This window comes from Rhinichthys klamathensis, unplaced genomic scaffold, assembly GCF_029890125.1.
Source record: "Rhinichthys klamathensis goyatoka isolate OS25496 unplaced genomic scaffold, OSU_Roscu_1.1 h1tg000254l_1, whole genome shotgun sequence".
NCBI classification, from domain to species: Eukaryota; Metazoa; Chordata; class Actinopteri; order Cypriniformes; family Leuciscidae; genus Rhinichthys; species Rhinichthys klamathensis.
In genome coordinates this window covers 1,636,198-1,656,331 of record NW_026606776.1, presented here as the reverse complement: position 1 = coordinate 1,656,331, position 20,134 = coordinate 1,636,198, and the positions used below count along the sequence as shown (strand labels likewise).

At 37.2% G+C, this 20,134-nt stretch overlaps 1 protein-coding gene across 3 annotated transcripts in view; it reads right to left on the bottom strand.

Moving 5' to 3' along the window:
• Positions 1 to 382: 382 nt before the first annotated feature.
• Positions 383 to 20,134, bottom strand: part of palm3 (paralemmin 3) — a 41,667-nt gene continuing 21,915 nt past the window's right edge. For 2 of the 3 annotated variants that reach the window (XM_056267003.1, XM_056267002.1), the window contains exons 2-8: positions 17,242 to 17,296; positions 14,175 to 14,255; positions 9,339 to 9,457; positions 7,752 to 7,857; positions 4,704 to 4,734; positions 3,720 to 3,779; positions 383 to 2,204 (exon numbers count right to left, since the gene is read on the bottom strand). In XM_056267003.1, the coding sequence (XP_056122978.1) occupies positions 1,309 to 2,204; positions 3,720 to 3,779; positions 4,704 to 4,734; positions 7,752 to 7,857; positions 9,339 to 9,457; positions 14,175 to 14,255; positions 17,242 to 17,289 (1,341 nt within the window). In that variant the 5' untranslated portion in view covers positions 17,290 to 17,296 and the 3' untranslated portion in view covers positions 383 to 1,308. The remainder of the gene's footprint in view (positions 2,205 to 3,719; positions 3,780 to 4,703; positions 4,735 to 7,751; positions 7,858 to 9,338; positions 9,458 to 14,174; positions 14,256 to 17,241; positions 17,297 to 20,134) is intronic. The other variant, XM_056267004.1, reaches the window with a different exon arrangement.

Sequence of the window (20,134 nt, the reverse complement as noted above, 5' to 3'; positions counted from 1 at the left end):
AAAAACAGCCTTAGATTAAATTTCATCATTTTATTTATTCTTCCAATGTAAACTTTCTATACAAAATCCTCGCCGCTTCTTATTCAGCTCTTTGTATATACTATACAGGCACTCAGTTAAGGCACTGAGAATTTGCATCAAACTTTCCATGCTGAAAAAATGATGTTCCTGAATCCAACAGAAAGCTTTGAATAATATTGATTACATATTATGGTATGAAACTTGAATCGCTGTCACGCACAATTTAAACAACCGTTAAAAAAGACAACAGAAATGTCAGTTGGAGAATTCACCTTAAACAGATTAACTTTACACTGTTCAGAAATAGTACTGTTCACAGGGTCACATTAAAGAGATAGTTCACTCAACAACAACAAAAAAGTTAATTCTGTCATCATTTATTCACCCTCATGTTGTTCTAAACCTGTATGCATTTCTTCTGCAAGACAAAAATATCTTTTTTTGTAATAGAAAGTTGTTTTGGAATCCATTGCCTATCACTGTACAGACAAAACAGTTGAAACACTCTTCAAAATATCTTGTGTCTTGCTAAAGAAAAACTCCAGGAGTTTTGGAACATAAAATGATTTTCAGTGCAGGATAAACTATCCGTTTAATGTCTAAAAACACTTATGTCAGCCAGGTGAAGACAACGTAACATTAAACGCAGTCAAATTGAAACTCAATTCACATCAGCAATACAAATCTCTAAAGATGTTACAGCATGTATAAAATCACAGGTAACCATTCTGTCTCTTTGTTTTGATTCATAATCAAGGCACACAAATTGTTTATAATAGATTATGCAACAACTATTGAAAGTAGAGAAGTGTTAATTGCCGCTGTGGGTTGATTCCCACGGCACTGATAAAAACAAAATATTTTTATGTGGTAGTGTTAAAACCGCCAAGGCCTCTGTGGGTCGGCAGCCAACGCTCTAGAGTCGCCAGACATAAAAACAGGACCATAATCACTAATCAGACACCAGAGGCTGGGAATGCAACCAATGGTGACGCATTAACAACAACAACATGCACACTGAAGCCTATTCCAGTCCTTTCCTCCAAGCCAATGCCCTTTACAAAGCTCCTTTTTACACTGATAGGAATTATGGGCATCCAATATGGAAAGGGCAATGCCAGTCTTTACGTTCTACGGCTCCGTTTTGAAGGTATTCTTCAGTATAAACATTTTGTCCTTTGACGCCGCAAGTGAACAGCTGAAGATCAAAATATGAACGTCTTGAGTAACAGTCAAGATGAAAAAGAAATAAAAATAAAAAGTCACAGTCAAACGTCAACAGACCGTTCACATGATTGAACAACACTGGCAGTTTTTCCGCTTTGGTGCTCCTGCGTCCTCTGCTGGATTGGTGGCGCTGGTATCCAGCTGGGCCGCTGCTTTGGAGATCAGCAGAGGTTCTTGTTCGGCACGCTGCTTCTCTGTGTTGGACTCGTCCAGCGGAACCTCCTGAAATTGGCTGAGCGAGATGCGTGAGGCGGCCACGGACTCCTCGTCTTTTGGGGTTTGCGATTCTGTTGCGTTTGTTTCGACTTTGGGTCTGATTGTTGGAGAAGGTTCTGTTGTGGAATACATTGGAATGAGGGAAGCCTCTATAGGGCTATCTACTGTCACATTCTGGGGTTGCGTTTCAGTGGAGACTGGGAGATGTTGCTCTATTTGCCCTTCGTCTACCACTACCACATCCACGTCTATTTCCTCAGCAGGAGTATCTTCAGTCACTTCGACCTGCTTCGGATCAACAGACGCTTCCGGATCATACTCTGTCTCTTCTTCAGCACACGTTGCTTCTGTCTCTTCTTCATTTTTAGCATCCGTAGTAGGTTCTTGAGCCATGCTGTCATCTTCCTCTGGGATTTCCTCTCCTTCGTCTGTAATGATGACTCTTTCTGCTCGGATAATTGCGCCACCATCATCGTCCTCATCAACTCCATGTCCGGGCTCCACCTCCTTGAAGCCAAGGAAGGTCATGGTTATTCCTCCAGCACCTGTTCCTTCAGCAGGGTGGCTGGCGAAGCCGTTAGCAGAGGCGGGTTCGTCCTGTCCTGGAGTATTGTGTGATGTTTCTCCTTCCACATTTCCGTTAATAATAGCTGAAGTTGTTATGGTGACAGTTTCTGTGTTTGCATCAGTGAGCGGTTCTGCTTCCTCCACGTCGTGGTTCTCAGCATGCACAGAATTATCTGCAACAAAAACCAACAGTATGAATATAAAATAATAGGTTTTGACATTTAAACATGTTAGCAATAGTTAAATTGTCAATGGCAATGCTTTGATTCTATAATTGATAGCATATTAAAGGCTTTTTCATATATTTGAAACTAAAGAGAGACAGAGGCCCTGTTTACACTATTAAGCGTTTTGGTCGATTGGATCACAAGTGGACGACGCTAAATACAGGTGTATAAAACATTTTGAGCTTGTCCACTTTCGACCATATCCAGAGGTAGTAGAAAAACGCATTCGACCGGATTGCTTTCGTAGTGTAAACGCTCATGTGATCGAATGAGTTTGAACAGCCACAAAAGACCGTCTAACTGGAGATGGTCCTCACTGCAGAACACGAAATCCAGGGGGAGGAGTTGGATCAAGAACCAACTCCTCCCACCTTACATATACCTAAACCTACCCATCTCCACCCCCTGATCCCTAACCCCACCCCTAATTCTACCCATCTCCGCCCCCTGATCCCTAACCCCACCCCTAATTCTACCCATCTCCGCCCCCTGATCCCTAACCCCACCCCTAATCCTACCCATCTCCACCCCCCGACCCCTAACCCCACCCCTAATCCTACTCATCTCCGCCCCCTGATCCCTAACCCCACCCCTAATCCTACTCATCTCCACCCCCTGATCCCTAACCCCACCCCTAATCCTACCCATCTCCGCCCCCGATCCCTAACCCCACCCCTAATCCTACCCATCTCCACCCCCCGACCCCTAACCCCACCCCTAATCCTACTCATCTCCGCCCCCTGATCCCTAACCCCACCCCTAATCCTACTCATCTCCACCCCCTGATCCCTAACCCCACCCCTAATCCTACTCATCTCCGCCCCCGATCCCTAACCCCACCCCTAATCCTACCCATCTCCGCCCCCTGATCCCTAACCCCACCCCTAATTCTACCCATCTCCGCCAATGTTCTCTCACCATTTCTGATTTCTAACACACTCTCAGCGTTCGGCTGGTCTTGCGGCTGTCGGAACAGAAATGAAAGCTAATGTTCTCCGTATGTTTTTCTGTCATCTCCGGGCATGTTCATATGTAAATTACTCAAGCTTATTTACCGTAGTTCATTAGATCGAAATATCTGAAGAAGCCCATACATTTACCCGAAGAAATCAGGACAGAAGTGGTTGAAAGTGGACAAAAGAGACGGATTTAAACACCAGGTGTAAAGGGGAACGTGTCTCCCTCGTCTACTTGTGATCCGATCGACCAAAACACATCTTAATACCAGGTGTAAACAGTCTTTAGGGCATTGCTAGGGTGTTTTACTGGTCTTGCCATATTATGTCTCTCCCTCAATGTAAGTCTAAGGATTATTTTCACCTATTTTATCATCTGCCAGAAAAAAAAGGCAAGTTTTATCGCTAAGCACATCTCAGCATATATGACTGGAAAGTTACCAAAGTCTTTACCAGGTGACTAAGACAGAATAGTATATAATATATAAGAACTGATATTTTATACCTCTCTTTTCCTCTTTTCCATTCTCCACGATAGGTCCATTAGGGGCCGTCTCAGCAACTGCTGTTTGATTAGAAACATTTATGATTGATATTTGTTCAATATCATGCTTTGCAACTTAAGTTCTTTTGTTAATTTTTTATTGTTTTATTTTAAATGTAAATGGTTTGATGCACTAATTAAGCCTAAAAAAGATTGGTAACACTTTTTAATAAGGTTCAATTGCATAACATAAATATTTTGATAAATATACTCATAAATATACACTACTGTTCAAAAGTTTGGGGTCTGTAAGATTTCTTTTATATATTTGAAAGAAGTGTTCACCAAGGCTGCATTTATTTGATCAAAAATACAGTAAAAACAGTTATATTGTTAAATATTATTACAATTTAAAATAACTCAACTTTAATATATTTTAAATTGTATTCCTAATGTAAAGCTGAATTTTCAGCATCATTCCTCCAGTCTTCAGTGTCACATGATCCTTCAGAAATCATTGTCACTTTTGATCAAAAAAAAAAAAAAAATCTTACTAACCCCCAATCTTTAAACTCTAGTAGACATCATATTGTATTTAGTAATAATAATAATAAAAAAATATTATAAATTGTTCATTGTTTACCTCATGGTTCCTCTACCAATGTTAGCTTGTAACTTTATAATGTTCAAAATATATGAATATTTGCCAGAATTACCATTACTGTAGATTTTATAAATGCTGTGAAAGTGTTATGCATCATTAGTTGATCCCTAAAGCATTGGCAAATTAAAGCAAATTGATCATTAGCCGTATTGTAAACTCTTACCAATTTAATTAACTAGGAATTAATTTAACAAAAGCACCACTGCTGTTTTGTCAAGGATTACACTCTTTTGTGTTATCAATAATCAGGTCTGGAAAGCAGACCTGTTAGTTAGATGCTCACTGCAACAGATACACAGATGGTCGGCAGCGCAGAGAGTGGACAGATGGCACACACTCACCTGTTCCCACTGGCTCCACCATAGTCTCGCCCTATTGGATAAACAAGAGAGAAAAGGTCAACAGGCATCCTTAGAGAGGACACATCACACTCTTTAACTCTTTAAACCATCTCATTCTGCTGGTTAATATTTGATTCAAGGCCATGGAACATTTATGGGAGGAACAGCTCGAGACTGGAGAAGTTTCCTATCGAAGTTCATTAACATGCACACCGATAACCCAACCGTCTCCCAAATACTGCAGCACTCTGGTTACAATGTGATTGGTAGAAACACCATAAAACACTTATTAAAGGTACACTCAGTATTTTTCCTCATTAAAAAGTTTTACACACAAAGAAATTAAGTTTTTAAAGAAATGCTTATAAAAGCAATTTTATTATATGTGCTCTTTCATGTTCAAATCACATGACCAGATAAACGACTCACTTTATCTCAGTAACCCCCTTGTTATGGGATACTTTTACCTATGGAATAAATGAATCATGGCTGACGGCAAATAACTAGAAGCTGACATGTTTTTAATTAACTCGAGTAATGTTAATACCATATTCAGAACATTCAAAACATTAATCAATTGTTATATGAAATATGAGAAGAACTGAAAATCACCCGAGACTAGTAACCCAGTTTCAGGGCTGTCAGATTTGGGTGCTTATATTGTATTATAACTCACCCTTCCTCTATTATTGTAAATAACAGCAGTCATCTAATTCATGTGCAGCTTTCCCCATTCACTGGCTCATAACTGCTAATACTTTCTTTCACTCGCTCTGATTAGATAATTGGGGGAGATCTTTCATCAAGATTACAAAAAAATATGGTAGTGTTGCCAGCTTCATTTATTAACAGACGGACACATCAGCTTCAGTTGCCACAAGGTGGAGTCACGCCAACACTATATTTTTCATATGCAGTATTCAATGCAGGCAGTATTTGCAATAATCAACAAAAAAAAACTAAAACAAACATTTGATACGGCATGACTTTTCTTTGACTCATCATGACTTTTCTTTCTTTTTCTCATTATTATAAGCAGTATTCCAACTTAATTTTTTAATTTAATTAAGATTTTAATTAAGAGTCTGAGATTTAAAAACTATATAAGTTCTATTAACTATCTATTAAATATGTCTAAGCAACTTTCCAACTACATGTCAACTAATTCTCATTAGAGTAGACTATTAGGTTTGGGTTAGTAGAATAAGTTGGCATGTTGTTGTGTCAGTGGAATGTCTGTTAGAGGAGTATCAAAATAAAATGTTAGTAGATATTGAACAGACAGTCTACTATTACTCTAAAGACTGCTAGTTGCAAAGTTACTTATAGTTAGTAAAATGTCTAAAGTAGACTATCGAAAATAAAGTGTTACCCAGTTCACACAATATAAAGGATTAGCATTTTGAGAAGGTCAGAGGAACATACTAAAATAAGGGAAAATATGAGTTTAATTTTGAAATGTCCTATTGTTATTTTTACACTCAAGTGACTGGGCGTCAGTAAAGTCAATCTCAACAGAACATGAACACCTCAGTTCCCGTGCGTGTATGTTGACACTTTGACTTCATTGCCTTTGAAATGAATTGGTCTTGAGGAAACAGTACTGTAAGACCAAGACTCGGCTCGAATTCAGTTCTAAAAGCTGTAATCTTACAGCAGACCGTCAGAGCAACATATTCAACAGCCTTGCAGTGTGTTTTTAAAGTCAAAATAATGTGTTTACTTACGGTTCAGCTGACCTCCGTTACAAGGCTGTTTGTTGTGATGGTAACAAGTGTAAAATAAAAAAAACAGCAATGACTTGCTGCTACTTATAAGCAGCTCATAATGATTTCAGAGAGCGGTGTATCATACAGTAAACTGTGAACATGAAGCGTATTGACTTAACTGTTTAAGCACTAAGGATTTGAAGAACCATTCTATTTTATATTAATTTATTTGATTATGTTGTTAACTTGCAAACCTTCTTATCTTACACCACCATTCAAAAGTCTGGGGCCAGTAAGAGTTTTTTAAGTGTTTTAAAAAGTGTCTCTTATGCTCACCAAGGCTGTATTTATTTGATTAAAAGAATATAGTAAATAAACACTACAGTAATATGGAAATATTATTATTACAATATAAAATATTTCTGAATATATTTTAAAATGTAATTTATTCCTATGATGTAAAGCTGAATTTTCAGCATCATTACTCCAGTCTTCAGTTTCACATGATCCTTCAGAAATCATTCTAATATGCTGATTTGCTGCTCGAGAACCATTTCTAATTAGCCTGGTTAAAACCAGACCATTCTCAGTTGTAACTGAGTTATGGTCTGGCAAAGCGTCATAGACAAATCATTTCCAGAGGGGCGTCACCAACGGACGTCGCGGATAGACCTAAACCCAATCAGAGCGATGAAGGAGATGACGTATGCAGAGCGGCGGAGAAACATCTCCAGAGTGTTGTTCTTTGCTCGGTTTTTAACAAAAAGGAAACGTTCAAATCGCTTAAAACAGACGCGATAGCTGATTCGAACGAGTGATGTTCGACGGCGGCATCCATCTTTGTAATGTAGGCTACAAAATCTGCTTCAAAATCCCAGCGCTGTCGTCATCGTGTAAAGCCCGCCCCAACGTTTCTGATTGGTGCCGCGATTTCGACCGATTGGAAATGAGCTTGAATGAGCTCTTTGCCAGACTAACTTTCAGAGCAAATCTAAATTTGCCGGAAGTTGTCTGGGTTTTCCCAGACTAATTTCTAATCATTCTTAATGTTGAACACAAAACATTGTTCTGCCTAATGTTTTTGTGGAAACAAACTTTTTTATGATCCTTTGATGAATAGTTCAACATAGTTCAAAAGTTCAGAAGAACAGCATTTATTTAAAATAGAAATTTTATATTTGTCTTTACTTTCTCTTTTGATCAATTTAATACATCCTTGCTGAACAAAAGTATTAATTTCTTAAAAAAAAAAAAAAAAACATCTTACTGACCCCAAACATTTGAACATTGTAGTGTAAATAGTTCCTGCGTGATCCTTCTGTCAGACGTGGTGTCTCACCTTATGCTGTGTCTGAGCATCTGTGCCAGGTTCAGTGGAACTGTCTTCTATGAGTTTCTTCAGTTTAATTTCTTCCTCTGCCAACCGCTCAGACATCACCTGCAATCTAATGCACATACACGCATGTCATGTTTTATATGGTGAGAACCTACTTTTGGCTCCTGCAAGGTAACTGGAGAGGTAATGTTGGAGAATAGCTTTTAGTGTAGCTAAGAACTTTTCCTAAAGGGTAGCTTGACAGTAGTCATGATTGGCTACAATTTCACTGAAGAACCTACAATTTCTTCCCCAACAGGTTCCCAAAATATACTGTGGGTTTTCCAGGATTTACTATCAGACTAAACAAGATGCGCAAGTGAACCTGCACTCACGTGGACTCGTTTACTCACTCGCGATTCTCTCTGGAAATCACAGCATGCTTTATAGCTATATAAATCTGCATTGTAACAAATACACACATTAAACGAATCACTCCTCAGACGGCTGTTTACACACCATGAAAGTGTGTTCCCTATAGACCTGTGAGCAGCTTATTACTGCCAAACTTTACTGACTAATTAAAGCCCTGCTTCAACACAGACGAACATCTCAGCGGCCAGCTTATTACAGTAATCACCATCTCCTTCAGTCAAGCAAAGAAATGCTGATGTGCAAAGGAGGAACATCAAACACTCCTCCTCACACACACACACAGGCAGAAATAGAAAGATATTTTGGGGGATGAAAACCCATCACCTGCTTGGTGCTCCAGTACTTTGGCAGGAATAATTAGTGGTGTTTGCAAAGGGAAGCATTCTTACCACTGTACGTGCGATGAGATATTTGAACAAACCCCATAGTATTAAAGTATTGAACTTCATTGTATAACTCATCGCATACATTATTCATGAGAGTTTCTATGACAGTTTTTTAAATTTTTAATAAAACAATCAAAATATGAGGAAAATATTTCATATTTTTTAAATATGGGGGAAGAACAAAACACTCAACTTGGTTAAGGTATTTATCTGACAATTTTTTTTTGGCAAAATAGGGCAAACTACAGCTGCAGGTTTAATTTGACCATGTAAAAAAAAAAAAAGCTCATAAGAAAAAACATACATTGATTATCAGTATATAATCAATATTTCGTTGGTTCTCTCTTGGTTTTGCATGTGTTCATAATTCCTTTGTATGACAGCCTGGCCAAAAATAATGTCCGCATAATTTGACAAGTTTCATCGCCTTATCACAAATAAAACAATTGACTCCAAGCACGACTGCGCAACATTCTTATAAAATCTAGTTTTTATTAATATTTGAATAGTTTTTCTAGGCTGGACATCACTTTTGGCCACTACTGTATATAATATATTATACACTGTATATATTTTTTTCATTCTAAATGCATTTATATATTGTCCACAATATATTTAAAATATACATTTTACAAGTACATTTCGTAACCTATTTTAGCAAATAAAGGTTTAAATTAAATATATTTTGAAAAAAAAAAACAATATAAATCTGAAAAATAGATTTTCTTAAGCTCTTATTAAGCTCTACAACATATTGAGCAAATCAAATCTAACAATAAAAAAATCGTACTTGTTAATGTGCGTCTCAATCTCCGTAGCCTTGTGGCCCCAGAGGGGTGATCGGGGTCCCGTACTGTCAGGAGATGTGGGAGGTCCTTCCATCAGCCATTGGTCTCTGAGGGACTTCCTCTGGGAGAGAAACAGGGGAAAGGAGGTAGAAGGAGAGGGAATTAATGCGGCCTTTACATTATTTAAATTGATTTCTTATTACCAGTTCACAATTTTCACAAAAATGGATAAATACAATCAAGATGCAAAGGTTACACTTAAAGGGATAGTTCACCCAAAAATGAAAATTCTGTCATTTACTCACCCTCAAGTTGTTCCTAACATGTATTAATTTCTTTCTTCTGCTGAACAAAAGAAGATATTTTGAAGAATGCCGTTAACCAAACAGTTGATGGACCCCGGTATTTTTTAACCTATGGAAGTCAATAAGGCCATCAACTGTTTTCATTTTTGGGTGAACTATCCCTTTAAGCATAACCTTTGCAATTTGCATCCTGATTATATTTATCAATTTTTGTGAATAATTTATAGACAATAATATCTCTAATATGCAAGTTACTAAATATTAACTTATTGTTTATTCAGCTGTTGTTGTTATGATGCTTAATTGTTGCATGGCTTGAATTATTTCAAGACACTATAAAATCTGAATCCAAACTTTGTCTTTTAATCAGTCTTTCAAATTTCATCTACAGGTCCTTCTAAAAAAATTAGCATATTGTGATAAAGTTCATTATTTTCCATAATGTAATGATAAAAATTAAACTTTCATATATTTTAGATTCATTGCACACCAACTGAAATATTTCAGGTCTTTTATTGTTTTAATACTGATGATTTTGTCATACAGCTCATGAAAACCCAAAATTCCTGTCTCAAAAAATTAGCATATCATGAAAAGGGTCTCTAAACGAGCTATTAACCTAATCATCTGAATCAACTAATTAACTCTAAACACCTGCAAAAGATTCCTGAGGCTTTTAAAAACTCCCAGCCTGTTTCATTACTCAAAACCGCAATCATGGGTAAGACTGCCGACCTGACTGCTGTCCAGAAGGCCATCATTGACACCCTCAAGCAAGAGGGTAAGACACAAAGAAATTTCTGGACAAATAGGCTGTTCCCAGAGTGCTGTATCAAGGCACCTCAGTGGGAAGTCTGTGGGAAGGAAAAAGTGTGGCAAAAAACGCTGCACAACGAGAAGAGGTGACCGGATCCTGAGGAAGATTGTGGAGAAGGACCGATTCCAGACCTTGGGGGACCTGCGGAAGCTGTGGACTGAGTCTGGAGTAGAAACATCCAGAGCCACCGTGCACAGGCGTGTGCAGGAAATGGGCTACAGATGCCGCATTCCCCAGGTCAAGCCACTTTTGAACCAGAAACAGCGGCAGAAGCGCCTGACCTGGGCTACAGAGAAGCAGCACTGGACTGTTGCTCAGTTTTGCATGTCATTCGGAAATCAAGGTGCCAGAGTCTGGAGGAAGACTGGGGAGAAGGAAATGCCAAAATGCCTGAAGTCCAGTGTCAAGTACCCACAGTCAGTGATGGTCTGGGGTGCCATGTCAGCTGCTGGTGTTGGTCCACTGTGTTTTATCAAGGGCAGGGTCAATGCAGCTAGCTATCAGGAGATTTTGGAGCACTTCATGTTTCCATCTGCTGAAAAGCTTTATGGAGATGAAGATTTCATTTTTCAGCACGACCTGGCACCTGCTCACAGTGCCAAAACCACTGGTAAATGGTTTACTGACCATGGTATTACTGTGCTCAATTGGCCTGCCAACTCTCCTGACCTGAACCCCATAGAGAATCTGTGGGATATTGTGAAGAGAAAGTTGAGAGACGCAAGACCCAACACTCTGGATGAGCTTAAGGCCGCTATCGAAGCATCCTGGGCCTCCATAACACCTCAGCAGTGCCACAGGCTGATTGCCTCCATGCCACGCCACATTGAAGCAGTCATTTCTGCAAAAGGATTCCCGACCAAGTATTGACTATTGAGTGCATAACTGAACATAATTATTTGAAGGTTGACTTTTTTTTTTTTGTATTAAAAACAGTTATTTTATTGGTCGGATAAAATATGCTAATTTTTTGAGACAGGAATTTTGGGTTTTCATGAGCTGTATGCCAAAATCATCAGTATTAAAACAATAAAAGACCTGAAATATTTCAGTTGGTGTGCAATGAATCTAAAATATATGAAAGTTCAATTTTTATCATTACATTATGGAAAACAATGAACTTAATCACAATATGCTAATTTTTTTAGAAGGACCTGTATATATGTTAGTGTATTCCTAAATGTTGACAAAATAAACTTTTAGCATTAAATTTGCATTCTCTTCAGGGAAATGTTGTCTAATAATAGCTCTAGAATGTCAATAGCTATATTTCTATCTACCCATTTTATGTGAATCTTGTGATAATGCATTAAAAATATACTGGATGGAAATGCCAAGATGTTCTAAAAATGCACATAAAAAAAACGTGTGCGCTCATTTATCCGATAAAAAGAGATGCTCATAAACTCATCTGCATAAAATCCCTCGATGTGCAGCAAAAACAGTTATGTGACTTTGCCTCAACAGATCAACTAGCGGATCAATTTCATTGCACTGCATCTCAAATGTTGGTTTGTTCGTTCTGAAATGCCTGAGCCAGTCTGTTACCAGAATGTTTGGGTATAATGACCTCCCGGAAATCTCTCACACAACTGCGTTCCCAAACATCATGCATCCAAACACAAGATAACATGACAGCGTTTGAGTTTCATCTACACGCTCTGAGGCGCAAGTAAATTACGATGTATGAAAAAAAGAGCAACAGTAGCTTCCCCGATCGCAGTAAATTCCATTTTTATTACCGATATTTTGCACCAAATTTCGTTCTCTTGAACACATGGGGCAGAAACAATTCTTTATTCGCAAATGTTTTGAGTGACATTCCAATTTTTTTACAAGTAAAATTGACAACTTTAGATGGAAACATAGCTAATGTCTCTCCTCATAGTTGTACCTGCCACTGACTAACAATAACAGGAAGCATATCACTGTTTGTTACAGTATGTGTCTTCAATTGCACTAATGCTCATACTCTGGAAGTGTCTTAATTGCTTTTGTCCATGGTACAAACTGTCAAGAGTGGAAAAAAGACAAGTTTTTGACCTGTTCCACCTCAACTTCCTGTTTCAGCAGGAGACATTTAACAAAGAAAATATCAAGTGTTCATATAACCATTTCATTGGGTCTTTAAAGCACTAAAATATGTAGAAAGTTGAAAAGTTAAAGTACAATTGGAATGAATAATTGTGCAGCAAAACATCCCTTATACAATTTAGAAAATGCCAAAAGGTTAAAGTCTCAAATAATACGTTTATTCAAGTGTGCTGTTAGTATACTTCTTTTAAACAAAAAAACATGAGAAAGTATACTTTCAGTCAACTTTTTAAGTACTTCTCAGAAATATACTTTATCCCGGGAAGTGAAAAATTGAACTGCACTTGGAATGATTAATTGTGCTGCAAAACAAATTTTATACAATTTAGAAAATGCCAAAAGGTTAAAGTCTCAAATGAAATTTCCTGCAGAGCGTAATGTACTTTTATTTCTCTGCTAATTTCACCTTCAAGAACAGAACCATCTAGAGTTACCAGTAATAAAACACATCTTTATGTAGGTCAACGGGGAATTCCACAACATGCACAGAACAGTGCAGGCACCAGATGCCACACAGGAAGTGATGTGCACCATGGAAACTGAACATGTAAGAGGACTAATATAAACTAACACCACATCAGTGTATGGAAGCACATTTCTGCTTTGCTATAGTAAATCATAATTATGACATAAAAAGACAAAAACGCAATTATGGCATAAAAATATTATAAATTGACAAAAAGTTGAAATTATGACGAGTCAAAATTGAGATAAAAAGTAAATTATGAAAGTCCTAATGACATAATGTTGAACTTTTATGAAAATTATATTGTTTTTTTACTTTTTATCTCATAATATCAACTTTTTATCTAATTCTGATTTACCCGAGGATGTTTTTTTCTTATGTAGTGGAAATAGGTTTCATTAGTGTTGGAAGGGCGTGAAATAAACTCGAGACGTGAGAAAATAAGGAGAAGTCAAGGTGAATAAACCTGTCTGTCATTTTGTCAAATTATGACAAAATATTAATGTATACATACTATGTTGATTACATTTATTGCAAAAATGCATATATAATTTGAATAATTTGATTTGAGATGATTAATGTGACAACAAAAATATGACAAAAATGTAATTCTGTTGTGATGCATTATATACACTGTTGAATATTACTAATGGAAGTGCCATAACTAGCAGTGTGTAAAGTTTGCTTTAGGAGACTTTCTTTCTACAAGGAAATAAGGGCCAGTAGTTGAAGAAACACCCATGAATGTACTCACAGACACACACAATGTAGAAAAAAATGTCTTGGAACCAACTAATAACACAAAGGAATAGGAAGAGGGAACGCCAATATGGAAATATTATTGAAACAATGGGGGGGGGGGGGGGGGGGAGAGAAAATGTACTGTACACACACACACAATTAGAGGAGGCATTTAACAACATTTAATTTCTCAAGAAGGGTGTGTTTGAATACACTGAAGGTTGAACCTGTATCTGTATCTTGTGTTGTACATGTGGCTCTGGTGACTGTGTGCATTGTTGGTGTTTGTGAATGTGCGTTTAGGCCTACGTTTGTGAAATTCCACCCCATGACGCAGCCTGCTTAACACAAACGTGACCTGACGTGTCTTGCTGCAAAACAAGGTTACGGTTTGTGTGTGTGTGTGGGGTCACACCTTTAGCTGCTGAAGTCTCATTCGCTCATCCTCCATCTCTCTCTTGGCTCGCTCCTGCTCTTCCTGTATCCGCCGTTTCTCCTGAAAGCAGAAATTATAACAGACTTGATGTACGCTTGAAACACCTTTTCAGAATGTTAACACAAGCTAACATGTTCCTTCCTTACTGACATGTACTTTGCTAGAATGTGACTTCCCGCTAGCTGGATACACTTTTGGCAGGGGATGTCACATCTACCAACAGTTTTTGAAGAAATCTGGATTTTTTGTCTGTATTTTTGGCATGTCATTAGACTGATAAACAATGGAACGGGTTTGACAGGACATTGGACAGGACATAGACCAGCATTCATAAGTTTGGGTATAAGAAGGAATATATATATATATATATATATATACACTCACCGGCCACTTTATTAGGTACCCCATGCTAGTAACGGGTTGGACCCCCTTTTGCCTTCAGAACTGCCTCAATTCTTCGTGGCATAGATTCAACAAGGTGCTGGAAGCATTCCTCAGGGAGTTTGGTCCATATTGACATGATGGCATCACACAGTTGCCGCAGATTTGTCGGCTGCACATCCATGATGCGAATCTCCCGTTCCACCCCATCCCAAAGATGCTCTATTGGGTTGAGATCTGGTGACTGTGGAGGCCATTTTAGTACAGTGAACTCATTGTCATGTTCAAGAAACCAATTTGAAATGATTAGAGCTTTGTGACATGGTGGAAGTAGCCATCAGAGGATGGGTACATGGTGGCTATAAAGGGATGGACATGGTCAGAAACAATGCTCAGGTAGGCCGTGGCATTTAAACGATGCCCAATTGGCACTAAGGGGCCTAAAGTGTGCCAGGAAAACATCCCCCACACCATTACACCACCACCACCAGCCTGCACAGTGGTAACAAGGCATGATGGATCCATGTTCTCATTCTGTTTACGCCAAATTCTGACTCTAACATCTGAATGTCTCAACAGAAATCGAGACTCATCAGACCAGGCAACATTTTTCCAGTCTTCAACTGTTCAATTTTGGTGAGCTCTTGCAAATTGTAGCCTCTTTTTCCTATTTGTAGTGGAGATGAGTGGTACCCGGTGGAGTCTTCTGCTGTTGTAGCCCATCCGCCTCAAGGTTGTGCGTGTTGTGGCTTCACAAATGCTTTGCTGCATACCTCGGTTGTAACGAGTGGTTATTTCAGTCACTGTTGCCCTTCTATCAGCTCGAACCAGTCTGGCCATTCTCCTCTGACCTCTGGCATCAACAAGGCATTTCCGCCCACAGAACTGCCGCTCACTGGATGTTTTTTCTTTTTCGGACCATTCTCTGTAAACCCTAGAGATGGTTGTGCGTGAAAATCCCAGTAGATTAGCAGTTTCTGAAATACTCAGACCAGCCCTTCTGGCACCAACAATCATGCCACGTTCAAAGTCACTCAAATCACCTTTCTTCCCCATACTGATGCTCGGTTTGAACTGCAGGAGATTGTCTTGACCATGTCTACATGCCTAAATGCACTGAGTTGCCGCCATGTGATTGGCTGCTTAGAAATTAAGTGTTAACGAGCAGTTGGACAGGTGTACCTAATAAAGTGGCCGGTGAGTGTATATATATATTTAGTAAAGACACCTTAAATTGACCAAAAGTGACAGTAAATACATTTCAGTAACACTACACTTAAAGCTTTTATGTATAATGCATTATAACAGTATTCATAATGTGTGCTATAATACATTATATCTTTTCATAAATAATTGTAACCAAAATTAAAATGCATTATAATATTTGCAGATTACATCTGAAATTGGTTGCTTGTCATGGGTTTTAATGCATTATACTTTCTACAGGTGTAACAATGAATAGTTAAGTATTGTAATGTACCATGATTGTGATTATTACAATTATTCATGAGACCATGTAATGCATTGTAAGGTGTTTTAATTAATGCTTTAAAAATACTTACAATAATGCATTTTATTACACGGCTCTGTGGAATACTTGGTTCTGATTGGTCAATCAAATCAAATATTTTGAGAGAACCACCGGCTGGATGTACATTATCCCTTAATCATAAGTAAAGGCTTTAAGTAAAGTGTAAGTAAAAAATAAATGCTGTTCTTGATGATATATCCTGCAGCACTGGTTTCAACATTGATAAATAAAATGTTTTTTGAGCAGCAAATCAGCATATTAGAATGATTTCTGAAGGATCATGTGACACTGAAGACAGGAGTAATGATGCTGAAAATTCAGCTTTACACCACAGGAATAAATTATATTCTATAATATATTAAAATACAAAAGAGTTATTTTAAATTGCAACAGTACTTCACAATATTACTGTTTTACTGTATTTTTGATCAAATAAATCAAACTTCTTTCAAAACAATAAAAAAATCTTATGACCCCAATCTTTTAAATGGTAATGGATTAACAAGTGAGTGTGTTTGCCCAAGACTATCATCTCTCCACCTGGATTGCATTTCCACAGTTGTCCTCTGTAACCATAAGCTTTCCATATTGGTGCTTCTTACATATTAAAATGTTAGATTTTAGACATAATCAACCACTGAGCCGGAGTGTCATCATGACGTGAAATGAATACTAGAACGCATTCAGAGGACATGAATATTTCGCATGTCAGAGAGCAGGTGAAGAGGTTCATGGGTACGGCGTCATCGCTGTTGTCTGGTGTACTTTTACCTGGTCTGGACCGACTCCATCACACTTAATAATTCAGGCCCGTGAACACAGCTAACACCAGGTTCCATGCCTGTGTGTGTGTATTGTGAGAGACATGCTGTATAACAGTCTATTTGTCATCATGCATGTTTCTATTAAAAGTACAATTCATAGCGGCTACCGCCGAATGTCCACAGGTACTGCAATAATACAGCACCAGACGCTAATATGATGGATGTGTCTAGATGTTTCCGCACGACACCATTTGCGGGGGTTAAGTGGTGCTGTCATTTAAATGGTAAATTAATCCACTCACGCTGTTAGCAGGTTCTGCTTGTCATATAATGATATATGAAATACAAACATGGCTTCTATGGGACGTACCGCTATAGCCTGCAGTCGCTGCTGGTATTTCTCCGCTTCATGTTCCATCCTGGACCTGGAATAAAAGAGACATTGGCTGCATTATTTATTTCCAGGTTTTTTTTTTTTTAAGTCTATTTTAAAACAGGTTTCATTTTAAATTTAAAATCCAGTTACTGTACAGATGATTAAACTTTGCTTAACTTAAAAATAGCTAAATATTTTAAACATCAATTATGCACTCTTAATTATAATGGGATATAATTGATTTGAGTAATCACTATGAAATTACTTTTTTTTTTTTATTAAGAAATTCACACTTTTGTTCAGTAATGATGCGGTTTTATAAAAATTGCTGCACAGTAAAAAAAAAAAAAAAAAATCACCTTGGATGTTTAAGTCATTTCAACTTAAATTAAATTAAACTGACTTAAAAATTCACTTATTTTGATGAGCAATGTAAAAACATGTTGTCAACTTATTGATCATGTATACATTTTTTTTACAGTGTGTAAACATTTGTTACAAATGCCTATTTGTATTCCATAAATGCTGTATTAATCAAAGAATCCATGTGTAGTAATGAAAGCAAGTTTTTGCATTCTTATAGATATTCAGGTGAAATTTCAAATTGTACTTCAATTCTCATAAACTGCCCCCACAACAACTCACTTACTGTAAAAACTTAGATTCATCTACCCATAATACTCTTTCTAATCATTTACCAACAAGCCTTAGTTTTTATCTGTGTCAGATGTCTTGCTCAGGATCTTCTGATAAAGCTGGAGTTTAGTCTGTACACTTCAGTGACTCAGTGAAGTGACTCTGATCAATCCTTATCTTGTTGCCTGGACTTTCTGCTTTTTTCTCTCTATTCTGTTTAGATCATTTGCTTTCTTCTTTTAAAACAGTAATGCAACAGACTTTGGTGTGAGTTTGGCCATTTCTAAAACCAAACTTTAATTTGAAAGTGTACAGTGACGTGACTTTTTTTTTTTTTACAATTTTTTTAAAAGAAATTAATACTTTTATATTTAGCAGAGACACATTTAATAGATTACAGTAAAGTGACAGTAAATTGTGAGTATTGTCATTTCTATACTCCATAAAGCAGGACAAACATTTTCAACTGTGCTAATTATTAAAAAAAAATGTTTCTTGAGAACCAATTTAGCAAATTAGAAGATTCATGTAACGTTTTCTTACAAGACTTGAGTAATGGCTGCAGAAAATGGCTTTTCCATCACAGCAAAAATGACATTTTAAGATATATGTAAAAATAAAACTTATTTCAAACAGTAATGATCAAGATTTAGTTCTATGGAATTTCATTGTGATTTATTTTGGTATTTAGCCTCTTTATTGATAGGATTCAGAATGCTACTGTTGGCATTCCCATTCATCTTAATGGCAGTTGGGGTAAAATGAGCCATGCTAACCAACTCAACCATGATCCTTTGCAGTGCTGGGTAGATTACTTACAAATTGTAATCAGTTACTGATTCCAAATTACATGACAAAAAATGTTGTTAGTACCGTAATCCGTTACATTACACATTTAAGTTAATATACAGTAATCTGACTACTTTTTGATTACTTTTGACCTACCTAATTTATCACATTGATTTGAATAGGATAATCCTGTACCATATTGATATAAAAATACAAAGAGAAAGAAAATATATTCCATTCTTTATCAAAAACATGGGTTTCACATTATTTTGATGGTCCCTTTAACACATTCTGTTGACTATAAGTAACATTGCACCTACATGTCTACTAACTCTCATTAGAGTGTTAGTAGAGGATTAATAGACTGGTAGGGTTAGATTAAGTTGACATGTAGTTGCAAAATTACTTATAGTCAGTAGAGTGTCTGTTGGAGGACCATCACAATAAAGTGTTTGCAGATATTAAGCAGACAGTCTACAAATACTCTAATGAGAGTTAGTTGACATATAGTTGCAAAGTTTCTTATAGTCAACAGCACGTTCAAAAGGGACCACCAAAATAAAGTGTTACCAAAACATGAAGTGCATTAAATATTATGTGAGGGTTTCCCAGAGGGGGGGAGTTTAATGAAAAGCTATTCATTAAATAATAGAAATTTAAAATTAAAATTAAAATAAATAATTTAAAAATAAAAAAAATCTAAATATAACACGTACTAAAAAATATGAAATATTTTGTTGACCATTAACCGTCATCAGAGAACAATGAACTTAATTTGATTATTTATCTATTTATTTATTATTATTATTATTAACTTGGGCATATTATTATTATTAACCCATCCAAGTTAGTGCACACACATTAGGAGCAGTGAGAAGTGAAGACACACACACACACACACACACACTCGGAGCAGTGGGTAGCCAATCGGGAAGCGATTGGTGGTTAGGTGCCTTGCTCAAAGCCACTGCAGTCGTGGGTTTGTGGGTGGAAGAGAGCGCTGTTCATTCACTCCCCCACCTACATTCCCCTGCCGGTTTTGAGAATTGAACCCCTGGTTATGAGTCTGACTCTCTAATCATTAGGCTCGACTGCCCCTACCATGACTCATAACGATCAGCATCACTGCTCAGTGTGTCAGAGCATGTGCATTAACCACAAACAGGGAACGTTCCCAGAAGGTCAAACAAATGTTGTTCCAGTAACATTCATAGAATCTTCATTTGTTATATGGTCTTTAATGTTCTCAAAACGTTAACATAAGAGTTATTAATACATCGTTCAAGGAACTTTTTTTCTGAAACATTTTTATTTGGATGTTCACCCTTAACTGGTTTCAGACCGTTCAGAGAACATTCAAAAGGATCGTTCCCATAATCCTCGCAAATTGATCAAATGTTCCTGTAATGTTCATCTAACCAAGATAAAATGTTTTTAAAACATTAAAAAATGGATGTCTTGA